The sequence below is a fragment of the Giraffa tippelskirchi genome, chromosome 3, assembly GCF_054371585.1.
Source record: "Giraffa tippelskirchi isolate mGirTip1 chromosome 3, T2T-mGirTip1v1.2.pri, whole genome shotgun sequence".
Lineage (NCBI taxonomy): Eukaryota > Metazoa > Chordata > Mammalia > Artiodactyla > Giraffidae > Giraffa > Giraffa tippelskirchi.
Window position 1 is genome coordinate 120,761,560 of NC_137277.1, and position 14,949 is coordinate 120,776,508.

The 14,949-nt window shown below is 39.8% G+C and overlaps 1 protein-coding gene across 6 annotated transcripts in view; it reads right to left on the reverse strand.

Annotated features, from left to right (window-relative positions):
• The window catches only part of THSD7B (thrombospondin type 1 domain containing 7B), a 1,641,422-nt gene that overhangs the window by 628,293 nt on the left and 998,180 nt on the right, over window positions 1-14,949 (reverse strand). For all 6 annotated transcript variants that reach the window (XR_014079260.1, XM_081579094.1, XM_081579097.1 and 3 more), the window contains one exon: window positions 12,592-12,840. Coding sequence is in view for 5 of the 6 variants with exons in the window: in XM_081579094.1 (XP_081435220.1) it covers window positions 12,592-12,840 (249 nt within the window). In the remaining variant the exon portion in view is untranslated. The remainder of the gene's footprint in view (window positions 1-12,591; window positions 12,841-14,949) is intronic.

Genomic DNA, 14,949 nt, shown 5'->3' on the forward strand with positions numbered 1-14,949 from the left:
GCTTCCTGACTGCCAGGGACATTCTCTTTAACATCCAAGTCCCCATCAAAGACCAGGCCTTTCCACCCTCTCTCTCCCAACTCTGCTGCCTTTCAAGCCTTACTTTGTCCTTCTGCTAAAGAGAGAAACAGGAGGGGTCTCAAAGGCCAAAATCCTGCCTCTTGTCAATAAAGAACACTTTGAAACCAACTGTACAAATGCCTCAAGTAAAGTAAACAGCCATGACATGAAACCAATCAGTCGATCCTCATAGCCCTTCATGAATGCAGCTCCTCATGAATGGATCCATTTGTCTTGTCACATGGCCTGACTGAACAGGAGAGACAAGGCATTCATTTATTAAGGCTTCTAGGATATCATGACATATACCCCAAGCAATAATAACAAAGTTTTCTGCATGCTAAGTCTGTTATAGGCACCACATTAACAAATCTAGGTGTATAACTTCATGTAGTCTTCCCAACAAGTCTATAAAGAGACTTGTTGAGAATATCATCAGTTCAGTTTAGTTCAGTCTCTCAGTCATGTCTGACTCTTTGCGACCCCATGGACTGCAGCACGCCATTAGAATTCGAACACTGTGGTCACATAGGGTCAAATTTTAGCATTTTCAGGAGATAAGAACAACTTAAAAAGAAAAATAAAATATAAACCAAATAAATGTATCTAACTGTAAAAATTCAAGTTTCCATAAAACGTTGAAATGACAATGTTTTGAAGACTAATGCCTTTTCAAGGCCCTGAAATAAAACTCACCATTTTGCTTCCTGGTTATTGTGAGTGTTAGGGAAACCTGCCATCAACCTTTTATGTGAAAATGATTCCAATGACCTCACCATTAGTGAGACGTCACGCTGTCAGCCACTTATATACTGAATACCAAAGGGAAACAACTTGTGTAAGAATATTTCAGTCAATGCTAAAGTACATATGCAAGATGGATGGCAGAAAGGAATTAAAAGCAGGACTCCTTAGGAACAGAAATAAGCCTGCCTGATAATAAGCAAATCACTTACTCAACCATGCGTTTATTCCTTTTTTCTTTTAAGAAGTAATTCTTGAACTCTAATTATATGTCAAGTCTGGATTCAGACAATAGAAATGCATAACAATGATCAAGACAAAGCCCCTGACCTTGAAGAGATGACCTTCTAGTGGGGTAGACAGACAGAAATGAACCAAAACAGAAGACGGCATCAGATAGCATGTCCATCAGAGAGAGATGGATGAGCAGAGCTAGTTCAATGCTGTGACCAGGAAAGCCTTCAGAATGCTGAATAAAATAAAGCAGTGGGCACAAGAAGAGGTGGACAAGGAGCATTCTAGAGGAGAGTATGTTCAAAGGTCCCAGGGAAGGAAGTGCTTTGCACTTTGTAGGAAAGCTCAGAAGCCAGTGTGGTTGGAACAAGCAGGTCAAGGTAGGAGGGAGAAAGAGGGAGAGGCAGGCAGGGGCCAGGCTACGGAGGGAGGACTATGAGTGTTATTCCAACGTGCTAGGAAGTCATTGTCAAGTTTTGAGGAGGGTGAAAGAGTCATCCTGGCCACTGACTGAAGGACATACTACAGGGGAGTGGAAGAAGGGGGATAAATTTGGAGGCCTTTGTTCCTCTAGGAAACTTGTTGCTAAGGCTTCAGTTGGGGCACTCACAGTGAATATGATGGGAAGTGATCAGACTCTGGATATTCCGTGAAGGTGGAGACAGCCTTCTGACGATTAGATGTGGGTGGGAGAGGACTTCCCCAATGGCTTAGCAGGTAAAGAATCTGCCTTCAAAGCAGGAGACACAGGAGATGCAGGTCCAATTCCTGGATCAGGAAGATCCCCTGGAGAAGGAGATGGTAACCTGCTCCAATATTCTTGCCTGAAAAATTCCAAGGACAGAGGAGTCTGGCGGGCTACAGTCCATGGGGTCGGAAAGATTTGGACACGACTGAGCAACTAAGCACAAGTGGGAGAGAAAGAGAGGAGTGGGGAATAATTCCAGGAACTTGCCTGGTGGTCCAGTGGCTAAACATTTGTACTCCCAATGCAGGGGTCCCAATTACAATCCCTGTTTAGGGAACTAGCTTCCTCATGCTCCAACTAAGAGCTTGTATGCCACGACCAAAGATTCTGTATGCCACAAGTGTGACCAGGTGTAGCCACATAAAATAAATAAATAAAAAAGAATGATTCCAAATTGCTTTGCCCCAAGGACTAGTAGCACAATTTCTTGGCACTGAATTCTTACCTGAAACAGCCCAGGAAAGGGGACAAGAACGCAGATATCAGGTAAATGAATAAAACCTAAATTTCACTTCTACACTCTGCTTTCTGAAGCAAAGTGTCTCCTGCTTTGAAGGCAGATTCTTTACCCGCTGAGCCATTGGGGAAGTCCTCTCCCAACCAAATCTAATCATCAGAAGGCTGTCTCCTCCTTCACAGAATATCCAGAGTCTGATCACTTCCCATCATATTCACTGTGAGTGCCCCAACTGAAGCCTTTCTGTCACCCATACCTGGAACTCACTGGCCAATTTCTTTATATGCCCCCCATAATTTAAGTCTACTCTTAGGAAATGGTCAATAAATATATTCATGGGATACATATTAAGTTACATATGTGTGCTTGCTCAGTAATGTCCAACTCTTTGCCACCACATGGACTGTAGCCTGCCTGGCTCCTCTTCTCATGGAATTTCCCAGGCAAGAATACTGGAGTGGGTTGCCATTTCCTACCCCAGAGGATCTTCCCGACCCAGGGATTGAACTCCGATCTCTTGCATCTCCTGCATTGACAGGCGAATTCTTTACCAACTGTGCCACCTGGGAAGCTCCACATATTAAGAGTTATTATTAAATATTTCATCATTCTGAACAGGAATATGCAATTTACAAGAAGAAACCAAGATTAAACCAAAGAAAGAAATCTCTAATGGTGGGAATACATATTTCCACAAAGAAATAGAAGAGACAATTTCTGGATTAGGAAAAGCTTCTCAAGGCCTGGAAATCTCATCCCCTGGGTAGCCAGCTTGTCTTCCTGAAAATACTGTTGTCTAACCCTAGGAATCCTGTACTCAAAACTATTCTCCAAATTTATGGGGAAAGGTTAGAAGGGGTAATGAATGAATGCATTGCTCTGAAGAAAGGAATAGAGACATTCTAAATTAGCGAAGTCAAATTAGAAAAGTAGTTACTTTTAGTGACTATTTTAAAAAGACTTTCATCCTACTAAGGTGATATAAACTGATTTTAATAGCAATAGTATGGCAGGACCATCAGAGTTTTATAGCAACCCTTGCCCTTTAGAATGCATGCTTTGTCACTTTCAGAAGGCTTAGAATTGCTTACAAAGTGTGGATTTCTTTTCTCTTTCTAAAGGCTTAGATCTAAAGCAAAGCAACATGGAATAGAATCTTCAGTGATCTAACAATGACTGAAAGAATAATTGCGTTAGTGAATGGTCATGTTTTGACTAAGCACATATAGCTTTGCAAACACTCTTGGAATTGAAACTCTAGTGCAATGTATTCAAATTAAATGTGCGTATATTAAAAATCAGTGTACTGCAGCATGACTAATTTACGATAATGTCTGTTGTCCTTTTAAAATTGTAAATGCATTTAGAAAAGAATTAAGTTGCCATTTTTTGCTGAACAGGCGACCAAAATAAAGAGAACTGATCGAGCTTTATGTGTTTTACGCTCTAGTAATTTTTTATTGAATAGAGTGGGACTATTGATTATGGTAAGTTACTCTCAAGTGCAAAGCTCTTTGCTCTTCGGCAGATGGCTTTACCAGTCAAACTGCATGTATGCATTATTAATAGATTTCTATCACTACGCACAGCACTTAGCAATGCGTTAACTTTCTTACACTAACGGGAACAAATCTTCCAACCAGGAGAACTGAAAGTAGCACAACAGGGACTCATGAAAAAATATACACCAATAAAAGATGGACTCAATAAAAAGGCATCAATCTCCTTCTGCTGAAACAATTTACAGATTCTTTGAAACTTCTATTTCTTTCCCAAACAGATTCTCCTGAGGGTTCCAGGTCATGACTCCTTTACTCCTCAAGTGCTGCAGAAAAGCTGCTTAATTAAAACAATTTTTAAAAGCTTCCTTAAAGAACTCATTGATTCATTTAACCACCATTTATTGAGCTTCTATTATGTGCAAGGTGTTAGGGACTATGGTAGACAATCAATGGGAAAAGATCAGTAGATTTGGTAGGTAATGTGTGTGCCATTCTTTCCTAGAAGTCAAACTTTTACAAATGAAGAATCCACCTGCACTATGGGAGACCCAGTTTCAATCACTGGGCTGGGAAGATCCTCTGGAGAAGGGAATGGCAACTCACTCCTGTATTCTTGCCTGGGAAATCCCATGGAGCAGCCTGGTGGGCTACAGTCTAAGGGGACGCAAAGAGTTGGACATGACTCTCGGACACGTTAGTTGGAGCGACTAACACTAACTAATTGTGATCTCACTTCACACCCTTCTTGAAACTATTCTTATAACCAATGATGACAGAAGCTTCTTTTCTGGAAATCCAGACACACTTAGCAAAAGCAAGGCAGCCACTGGGGACCACTTTACATCAAGTTCTGTGTGTTCATTCCCTCCCTGGGTAGGTGTCCATATTGAATAGTCTTTATGAAGCCAATTTTAGATGCCTGTTATACGAAGTGACTTGAATTCTTCACACACGTTATATTAAGTATCAGCATGGAATAAAGCACCCTGTGCATAAAATTGTTTTGGAACGTCCCTACATCTGATGATCTATCCACTGTCTGCTGAGCATTTACTCTAAGCCAGGCACTTTTATAGATGCTACCCACTCTGAAGTAGAGGAGGCATAAAAATAAACTAACAAAAAATCCATATGTTTGGGATGAGTTATGGGAATATTACCAACTATTAAACACTCTTAAGGAACATGGTTATAAGGTTTGAGATGCTCTAGTTTTTAATGAGAGTATTATACAAGATTCTTAAAATGAATGAACTAAGACAGACTGAAATTTCCTGAGTCCTCCACCAAACAGCACAGTGACAGGCTAAGCAGGTGTTGAACAAACATCGCTTCGAGACACAATATCCCTCTTCTAACACTCACTTCATTCCAACGGGCAAAGGAAGCCAAATACTAAGCCAACTTTTATCCACCATCCCTTCTCTTGGCACCATTACTTGGCTTTAACACTCATTTAAAAAAAAAAAGTCATCAACCTATCCCCAAAGTTTTCTCAAGGAAAAATAACTTTATCTAGAAAACATAAAATCAGGTTCAATGCCTTAAAGAGAAAATAGGAAGAAACAACCTGGCCACAGCAGGTTGTTTTATAAGCACATCAAAGTGGGTAGAAGACTCACAAAGACCTCTCAGTTAGAGTCTGCACAGACAGACCTTTTGCAAAGAATCTCTAGTTCACCCAAAACAGAAATAAATTAACACATACTAGAGGTAAGGAGAGACAGTTTATGAGGCCAGATATTTTTCAGTGTTAGACCAGAGTGTTGAAGCAATGTTTAGGAAATTAATTTTTCTGGGCAGTAATATCACACACTCTATGTAAAATATCAGCCATACAGTGTCTGCCTAGAGATCTTAAAAGTTTTACTCTATACTGGTCACTGTTATCTTTTAACAACACTGTCTTATACTTATATTAAATTTTAAATGTTAAATAAACATTTAAGAAATGCAACAGTCATTTCGGTGTGAAAGCTGTTGTCTCCTGGGGAGATTGTGGAAGTTGCTGGCAGGTCATCCAAGGTGTCAATTTCAAGAAAGATGCTGACTTTTTTCAGCATTCTTGTTTGTTACAGTGTGTTCAGCCAGAACAGGATCTCTGCTTAAGTACAGAGGGTCTGGAGTCATAGCTGTTATAGCATCAGGTCATGTCCCAGTTGTCTGTATTCTCTGCCTTTTCTTATGTTATCCAGTAACCAGAGGTTCAAAATTGGGAAAGAAGTACGTCAAGGCTGTATATTGTCACCATGCTTATTTAACTTATATGCAGAGTACATCATGAGAAACGCTGGGCTGGATGAAGCACAAACTAGAATCAAGATTGCAGGGAGAAATATCAATAACCTCAGATATGCAGATGGCATCATCTTTATGGCAGAAAGCGAAGAGAAGCTAAAGAGCCTCTTGATGAAAGTGAAAGAGGAGAGTGAAAAAGCTACCTTAAAACTCAACATTCAAAAAATGAAGGTCATGGCATCTGGTCCCATCTCTTCATGGCAAATAGATGGGAAAATAGCATCCTTTTGAAAACAAACTGAAGGCTATACATGTGTATACGTGTGTGTGTGTGTTAGTTGCTCGGTTGTGTATGACTCTGTGAAAGTAGCCTTAAGCTCTTTCTCTCACAAAGAGCTTAAGGCTATACAATGCTAACTCCCTTATATAGTTGACTCTTGAACAACTATAAGAGGTTAGGGGTGATGATGTTCCACATGGTCAGAAAATTTGCTCTGTTAGTCTACCCTTTGTATCCAAGGTTCTATATCCATGGAATCAAGTAACCTCAGATTGTGTAGTGCTCTATTTTTTAGTATTGCAAAAAATCTGTGTCTTAGAGGACCTGTGCATTTCAAACCCTGGTTGTTCAAGTATCAACTGTAGTTCTAAAATTTCCCAAGTTAGCTTAACACAGGCTGGCCTCAGTCTTTCAGGTTAACTTATGCTAGATGCCTTGAGGAATCTCCAAAGTGTTCAGAGTCGGGGCGGTTTTCTAGCAGGGGCTCTTCTTGGTCACAGTTGCTTTCATGGAATCACGCCTTAGGGACTGGCACTCAGAGTATTCAAGTGAAAATGTTGATCAGAGGAGTCTAGCTAGTGAAAAGAGTAGCCTCCGAACTACACAACTAAAAACCATTGTGAACAGTATTATTATTGGAGGAAGTAGGAAGTAAGCACATCTCTAGCTCATCTCTTCTTGGAATATATGCTGCTGCTGCTAAGTCGCCTCAGTCGTGTCCTACTCTGTGCGACCCCATAGACGGCAGCCCACTAGGCTCCGCTGTCCCTGGGATTCTCCAGGCAAGAACACTGGAGTGTGTTGCCATTTCCTTCTCCAATGCATGAAAGGGAAAATTGAAAGTGAAGTCGCTCAGTCGTGTCCGACTCTTAGCGACCCCATGGACTGTAGCCTACCAGGCTCCTCTGTCCATGGGATTTTCCAGGCAAGAGTACTGGAGTGGGGAGCCATTGCCTGTCTCTTGGAATATATATTCTTCCTCTAATTAACTGAAAGGCTAATTTCCTCACTTCCTTCAAGTGCTCCTCCAACCCCAGTCCCTGATACTGCTTGTTCAAATGAAGCGTCTCTAATGATGCTCTTTAATTCTATAACCTGAGCTGACCCCCATTACAGCATTCCAGAAGTCTCTATCATTGCCCTGTTCTAATGATTCATTTTTTTCTATTTTTCATACACAAAATATATAGTTTATTTTATTTATTACGTTTATTTAGTATATCTTCAGTAAAATTTAGGTCCCATAAGAGGAAGGGAACTTTGTCCAATCTATTTTCTGAGGTATCCCAAACATTTAATGTAGTGCTTGGCACATGGCAAGAGTTTATAGTATTTTTACCGAATAATGGAAAACATCTCCTACAGCAAAGATGGTAGAAGGGTAAAACCAAATGACATTCCAAGAGAGGACATTTTCCTACTAAGGAGAAGGATAGTGAATTAAATTTCTTGATACATATGAAGTACTCATGAATTCTGGGAAAGGAGAAATGGACATTTTTGATCCCTAAGAGATTCTTGTTTCTATTTCCCTTGTTCACGATGAATTTTAATCACTGCTGTCAAACTAGAAACAAAAGTTAACACACAGTCTTTATGCCTTCCTGAGATAGAGGCCACAGCTCAAATCTCAGACAAATAAGAATGTCAGCCAATGTTAATTTTGCTGTTGTATTTAAGTGTGCTCCTTCCCAGCACCAACTAGAATCATTAGTAAACACAACATTCTCCCTAGAAAAAACTGGTTGGTATTCAGTGAATTTTCTAAGAATCCTATGTCCTACAAATTCTCTATTTGAGAAGGTTTTTAGAAAATGTCATACTCAGTAACATTTCTATACAGCAGATCTAGAGGCCCAGGCTAACCTCCAATGAACTTTTTGTCAGGACCTGTTTTCCAAAGTGAGGTTTCAATCAAATGAAGCTCAAAGTAGAAATTAATCTTGGGTAAATCTTATATGCAGAGTATATTATGTGAAATGCCAGGCTGGATGAAGCACAAGCTGGAATCAAGATTGCCGGGAGAAATATCAATAACCTCAGATGACACCACCCTTATGGCAGAAAGTGAAGAAGAACTAAAAAGCCTCTTGATGACAGTGAAAGAGGAGAGTGAAAAAGTTGGCTTAAAACTCAACATACAGAAAACTAAGATCATGGCATCCGGTCCCATCATTTCATGGCAAATAGATGGGGAAACAATGGAAACAGTGAGAGATTTTGTTTTCTTGGGCTCCAAAATCACTGCAGATGGTGACTGCAGCCATGAAATTAAAAGATGCTTGCTACTTAGAAGACTAAGCTATGACTAACCTAGACAACATATTAAAAAGCAGAGACATTACTTTGCCAACAAAGGTCCGTCTAGTCAAAGCTATGCTTTTTCCAGTAGTCATGTATGGATATAAGAGTTGGACTATAAAGAAAGCTGAGCACCGAAGCATTGATTCTTTTGAACTGTGGTCTTGGAGAAGACTCTTGAGAGTCCCTTGGACTGCAAGGTGATCCAATCATTCCATTCTAAAGGAAATTAGTCCTGAATATTCATTGGAAGGACTGTTGCTGAAGTTGAAGCTCCAGTACTTTGGACACCTGATGCGAAGAACTGACCCATTGGAAAAGACCCTGATGCTGGGAAAGATCGAAGGCAGGAGGAGAAGGGGACGACAGAGGATGAGATGGTTGGATGGCATCACCAACTCGATGGACATGAGTTTGAGTAGTTTCTGGGAGTTGCTGATGGACAGGGAAGCCTGGCATGCTGCAGTCCATGGAGTTGCAAAGATTCGGACACAACTGGGTGACTGAACTGAACTGAGCTGAACATCTTGAAGTATTACCACTCCATGGTATTTTGTTGGGAAAAACAACACGTATGAATGCACAAATATGTGTATCTATACCCTCATCTGGGTATATGTCTTCACTAACATGAGAGTCAGTGTGAGGTATTGAAAAGATCACTGACCTTGAAGCCAAATGGACTTCAACTTGAATCGAAGAGAGAATACCAATTTACATCACTTTTACTCTTAAATATGTCCCATTTAGATGATAAACTTCATATTATTCTAAATAATCTTTATAATATCTCTGGTAAAATTATTGACCTAAAGCATATACTCAATAAAAGGCAGTCATTCTTAACAAAAGTTGATACAACTCAACTTCTTTAACATCTTCAGGGAGGTACCGCTCTTACTTACAAGAGAATTGCATAGTTATTGACAAAGAAAAGTGAAAAATGGAGGGATATTTATAAAGCAAAAAACTTGAAATTATCAGGAAAGGTCATCAGCCATGCCTTGAAAAGGATGAAGGAAAAAAGTACACATGTGAAGTTATCATTTAACTCAGATTCTATTCCTGGCAGCCTAACATTGAGAATCTTCCTAAACTAGCCCTCCATAGGGAAAAAAAAAATCTTCAAATCACCCAGAAGAATAACTTTCTATTCTATTAAGTTATTATAGAATTGATAACATGCCAAAGAATGTTCAAAGTACCACACAATTACACTCATCTCACGCGCTAGCAAAGTAATGCTCAAAATTCTCCAAGTTGAGGCTTCAACAGTATGTGAACCAAGAATTTCCAGATATTCAGGCTGGATTTAGAAAAAGCAGAGAAACCAGAGAACAAATTGCCAATATCTGTTGAATCATAGGAAAAGCAAGAGAGTTCCAGAAAAACATCTACTCTGCTTCACTGACTATGCCAAAGCCTTTGACTGTGTGGATCACAACAAACTGGAAAATTCTTATAGAGATGAAAATACCAGACCACCTTACCTGCCTCCTGAGAAATCTGTATGCAGGTCAAGAAGCAACAGTCAGAACCAGACATGGAACAATGAATGGACTGGTTTCAAATTGGGAAAAATACATCAAGGCTGTATATTGTCACCCTGCTTATTTAAGTATATCATGAGAAATGCTGGCCTGAATGACACACAAACTGGAATCAAGATTGCCAGGAGAAATATCAATAACCTCAGATATGCAGATGATACCACCCTTATGGTAGAAAGTGAAGAGCAACTGAAGAGCCTCCTGATAAAAGTGAAAGAGAAGGATGAAAAAGCTGGCTGAAAACTCAACATTCAGAAAACCAAGATCATAGCATCTGGTCCCATCACTTCACGGCAAATAGATGAGGAAACAATGGAAACAGTGGCAGGCTTTCTTTTCTTGATCTCCAAAATCACTGCAGATAGTGACTGCAGCCATGAAATTAAAAGACACTTGCTCCTTGGAAAAAAAGCTATGACCAACCTAGACAGCATATTAAAAAGCAGAGATATTACTCTGCTGACAAAGGTTCATCTAGTGAAAGCTATTGTTTTTCCAGTAGTCATGTATAGATGTGAGAGCTGGACTATAAAGCTGAGTGCCGAAGAATTGATGCTTTTGAACTATGGTATTGGTGAAGACTGTTGAGAGTCCCTTGGACTGCAAGGAGATCAAACCAGTCAATCCTAAAGGAAATCAGTCCTGAATATTCATTGGAAGGACTGATGCTGAAGCTGAAGCTCCAATACTTCAGCCACCTGATGCAAAGAACTGACTTATTGGAAAAGACCCTGATGCTGGGAAAGATTAAAGGCAGGAGGAGAAGGGGACGACAGAGGATGAGATGGTTGGATGGAATGAGTCTGAGCAAGCTCCAGGAGCTGGTGATGGACAGGGAAGGTTGGCATGCTGCAGTACATGGGGTCGCAGAGTCAGAGATGACTGAGCAAACAATATGCCTTCCAAGAGGAGATTCTCTTACTGGTGGAAATGAACCCACCTGAAAATAACAACAATAAGAATTAGTACACCTGTAGTGCCTCCTACGTGTTGAGCGGGATAGATAGTGTTAGTCTGCAGCTCTTCAACCTCCAACACAGGCAGCATATTTAGACACATGTTATTGAAGAGGGGAATGTCTTAAAGAAGTTGTATAGCTTTTTCAAACATATACAGCTAATAAATAGTGGTGATGCAATTTTAACCCAAGGTCTATCTAAGTTCAAAAAGGACAGAGATCTCAGGTTTTATTTCCAATCTCATGCTTTGCCCCAAATTAGTGTCTTGAAAGATTGAACACATACCCAATACAATTAGGAAGGATTCTGTGACAGTAGGTTAACTTGTCAAGAATCAGGAACTACATCTGCTTTCTTTGTTTTTTCAGGCAAGAAATTATGTAAATCTAAGTAGTCATCTTACTAAAAAATGAACAATCAATATGTAAGGAGTATGTTGAATCAACCCAGATATCTATGGTGAAGTGGAGGAAGTGAGTGACTAAGAACGTGAAAAGAGAAACTTGCTCAGCTTCCCCCACTCCCCAACCTCTGCCCACCTCTTACATGCATTCTTTCAAGTATAAGGAATATCCAGGTCATTCAACAACACCAGGTGAGTTTGTAACCTGCTTACACTTCACATATCCCAGGTGATTAATTTCTACAGTAAGTTATGTTTTGCTTCACTGTTTCACTGAGGAAATGGTCTCAAATCTTAGAGACAATAAGAAACTAGGAAAGACCTATCTAATATAGCTACAGACTTAAGATATAGTTCAGGGCAGCTGTGAAGCAGGAATTATCACAAATTCATCCCCAACCGACTTTTGCACAACTTCTATCATTATCAGATTGAGTCCATTGTAAGCCAACAACCAGATGAAAATACACTCTGGTCTTCACCAAAGGTGACACAATCAGGCAAAATATAACCAATATCAAGGTCTTCAATTTAGCTATTAATTTCTGTCAACTCTTTCCCAACATTTTCCATTTCCCTAGGGACCTGAAATAGAAACAGTGCCCCAGGGTGGCAGTGAATTTCAGAGAAAGAGTGTCATTAGAATCAGGGGGCTGTCATTCATTAACTATGCAACCTCAGAAGTTGTTTAATCCCTCTGAGCATCAGTGGCCTTATTTACAAAATGAAGATGCTGATGAATGACTTCTTAGGTTATCAGAAAAATTAGGTCTGGCACATCAGGTAATGATAACTAATGGTTATTAAATATTTATGATGTGGCAGGTGCTGGATGAAGTGAGTACGGCTAGTAGAAGAGTAAACTGAGCACTAGATTTAACTCACTTGCCAAAATGCACGTAACCGGAAGGTCTCAGAAGTACGATTGGAGGCCAGGGAATCAACGCAGCCTCCGCTCTTATCCCACTGCATTCTACTGCTTAATATGAAACTTGGCACTGAGCAAAGACTCGGCGAGTATGAGACGTGGCTACAGTGATTGGTAACATGTCTATATCACATAAAATCAGATTATATACAACAACTGAACACTGATGCCAAAGAATGCACAATACCTGGGACATGAGTGCAGAAGCTCTCCTTCGACAATGCAGGCTTCTTTCTCGAGAAGTTCAGGGCAAACCTTCCCACCTCCAAGAGCAACGTGCTTCACATCGCGGCTCCTGCTCCTAAATCCTGGTGAGAGACTCCCTGAATGACAGGTCTTAGAGCAGGGGCTCCAGGAGGACCACTCAGTGGTTTCACAGTCTTTCGGCATGATGCAGGACTGGACAGTCAAAGGGAAGGAATCTTGCATGCAAAGGCTGAAGGAATAGAAACAGAAAACAGCAGACCATGGGCTAAATGAGTGCAATCACATTATGAAGTACCTAGTCTGGATTAAAAAAAAAACAAAACTGAAACCTGGGTTTTTCAGGTTTTCAAGATAAGCTTTCAAGTAAGAGAAAAAAAAATTTAATGTTACAGACATCATGATAAACCTATTGAAGGTCTCACATGTTAAGAATGAACACTGGATTTCATCTGAAACTGTGAAGCTACAATGTTTCACTCTCACAAGACATATAAGATGAGTCTATCTTGTACCCTGTCCAAAGCATCCTCGGAAATAATGGAGGTTCTCTCACGTGCTTTCACTTTCTGATACAGCCTACAGTCACTCTTTGTTCAGTGGTTCCTTGGTGTCCCATACAGCACTGTGCTTCACAGGCATTTTCCTCCAACGGTCTCATGAGTTACCTATTATTACGTCCATTTGTAGATGAGAAAACTTAAGGTCAGGAAGGCTGAATCATTTGTGTAAGGTCACAGAAAAGTAAATGTAAGCTTTTGAGTATTAATCTGTACATACTGGTCTATTAAAAATAAACAAATGCGGCATTAGGTTTCCCCATATTGTTAGGCTCTGCCCATCAATTTCCTCATCTGCAAAACTGAAGTGCTTTCAAATGCTAACAATGTAATTGGAAAACAGATAAATAAATAAAAAGATACGATAATGTGGTGAACTCAACATAAAATCATTTCCAATGATGAAGAGAAAAACTAATGAGGCAGTGACAGACCACAGGGGAAAGCTGGGGGTAGGGGTAGGGGGGCAATTCTAAAACAGAAGGACATCGGAAACGCATTTTAAAAAATTAATGCGAACTTCTCAGGCACAGAAAGAAGACTCATTAAGTCAAATAAGTAGCATATTTGAAGGCTTGAGATAAAATTTGTGGGCATGGGAACCAGTGGTATGCTAGAACTGGATATACTATTCAACGAGGACCAACTGTAAAATTTTTGGAATTTTGCAAGCCAGTTGATTTCATGTAACTAGCTTAAAATTAGCCATGGTCAGAGTAGATACACCATAGAAATCAGCAAATGCTACAAATCAAGCCTCCTACCCTACTCTGACCCTTCAACCAACAAAACTGGTGGTCAAATACTCATAAGCACACCAATGGGAGAAAGTAAAAGCCATAAATGGACACATTTATGGCATATAAAATTCCAAGAGGAAAGTGGATAAATATTAGGAATGTAGTTCTGTAAAAAGTATGTCTGGAAAAGCTTTATGTCATGGACTAAGGACTTTGGATTTAATTGAGTATTAAATAATTTTAAGTGGAGGAAGTCAGATTCATGTAGGAAGATAATAATAATTCAAGTATTAATTGATATTCTTTTCTTTTTCATTTTGTTTTGTTAGTATTTCCCTTGCTCAGTCAAAGACATCCATTACTTTGGATGAAAGAAAAGCATAATTTTGACAGGAATATAAATCAAACAAAGGGTTCAAACTCTGTTCAAACACTGACTTTCAAACCTGGGCCTATGAAACCTGGTGGAACAACAGCTACAGATGAGTTTGGCAATGGTTACTTTGTATGTATTTAAAAGGAGGCAAGTATTAAAATGTTTCCAAATTTCTGACTTGGAAAAATAATGAAAATTAAGGGAGCTAATAAAGAAATAGATTATAGAAGATAGTGCAGGGGAGAATATATGTTTATATTTGGCCAGATCAATGAGTAAAATATGGTGAGATTTCAATACAGATGTCCTTCCTGAAGGGGCTTCCCAGGTGGCACTGGGAAGAGATATAAGAGACATGGGTTCGATCTCTGGGTGGGGAAGATTCCCTAGAGGAGGGCATGGTAACCCACTCCAGTATTCTTGCCTGGAGAATCCCATGGACAGAGGAGCATGGCATGCTACAGTCCATAGGGTCGCAAAGAGTCGGACATGACTGAAGCGACTTAGCAAGCGTGCATGCATGCATCCTTCATGAAACCACACAGAGTTAGTATGGTTCTCAAATTTCACAATGATATAAACTTTTGGTACAATATTTTTTAAAGTCTATTCAGATCATATGATCCCCTTCAAAATGAAAAAAAGCAATGTATACCTCATTACCA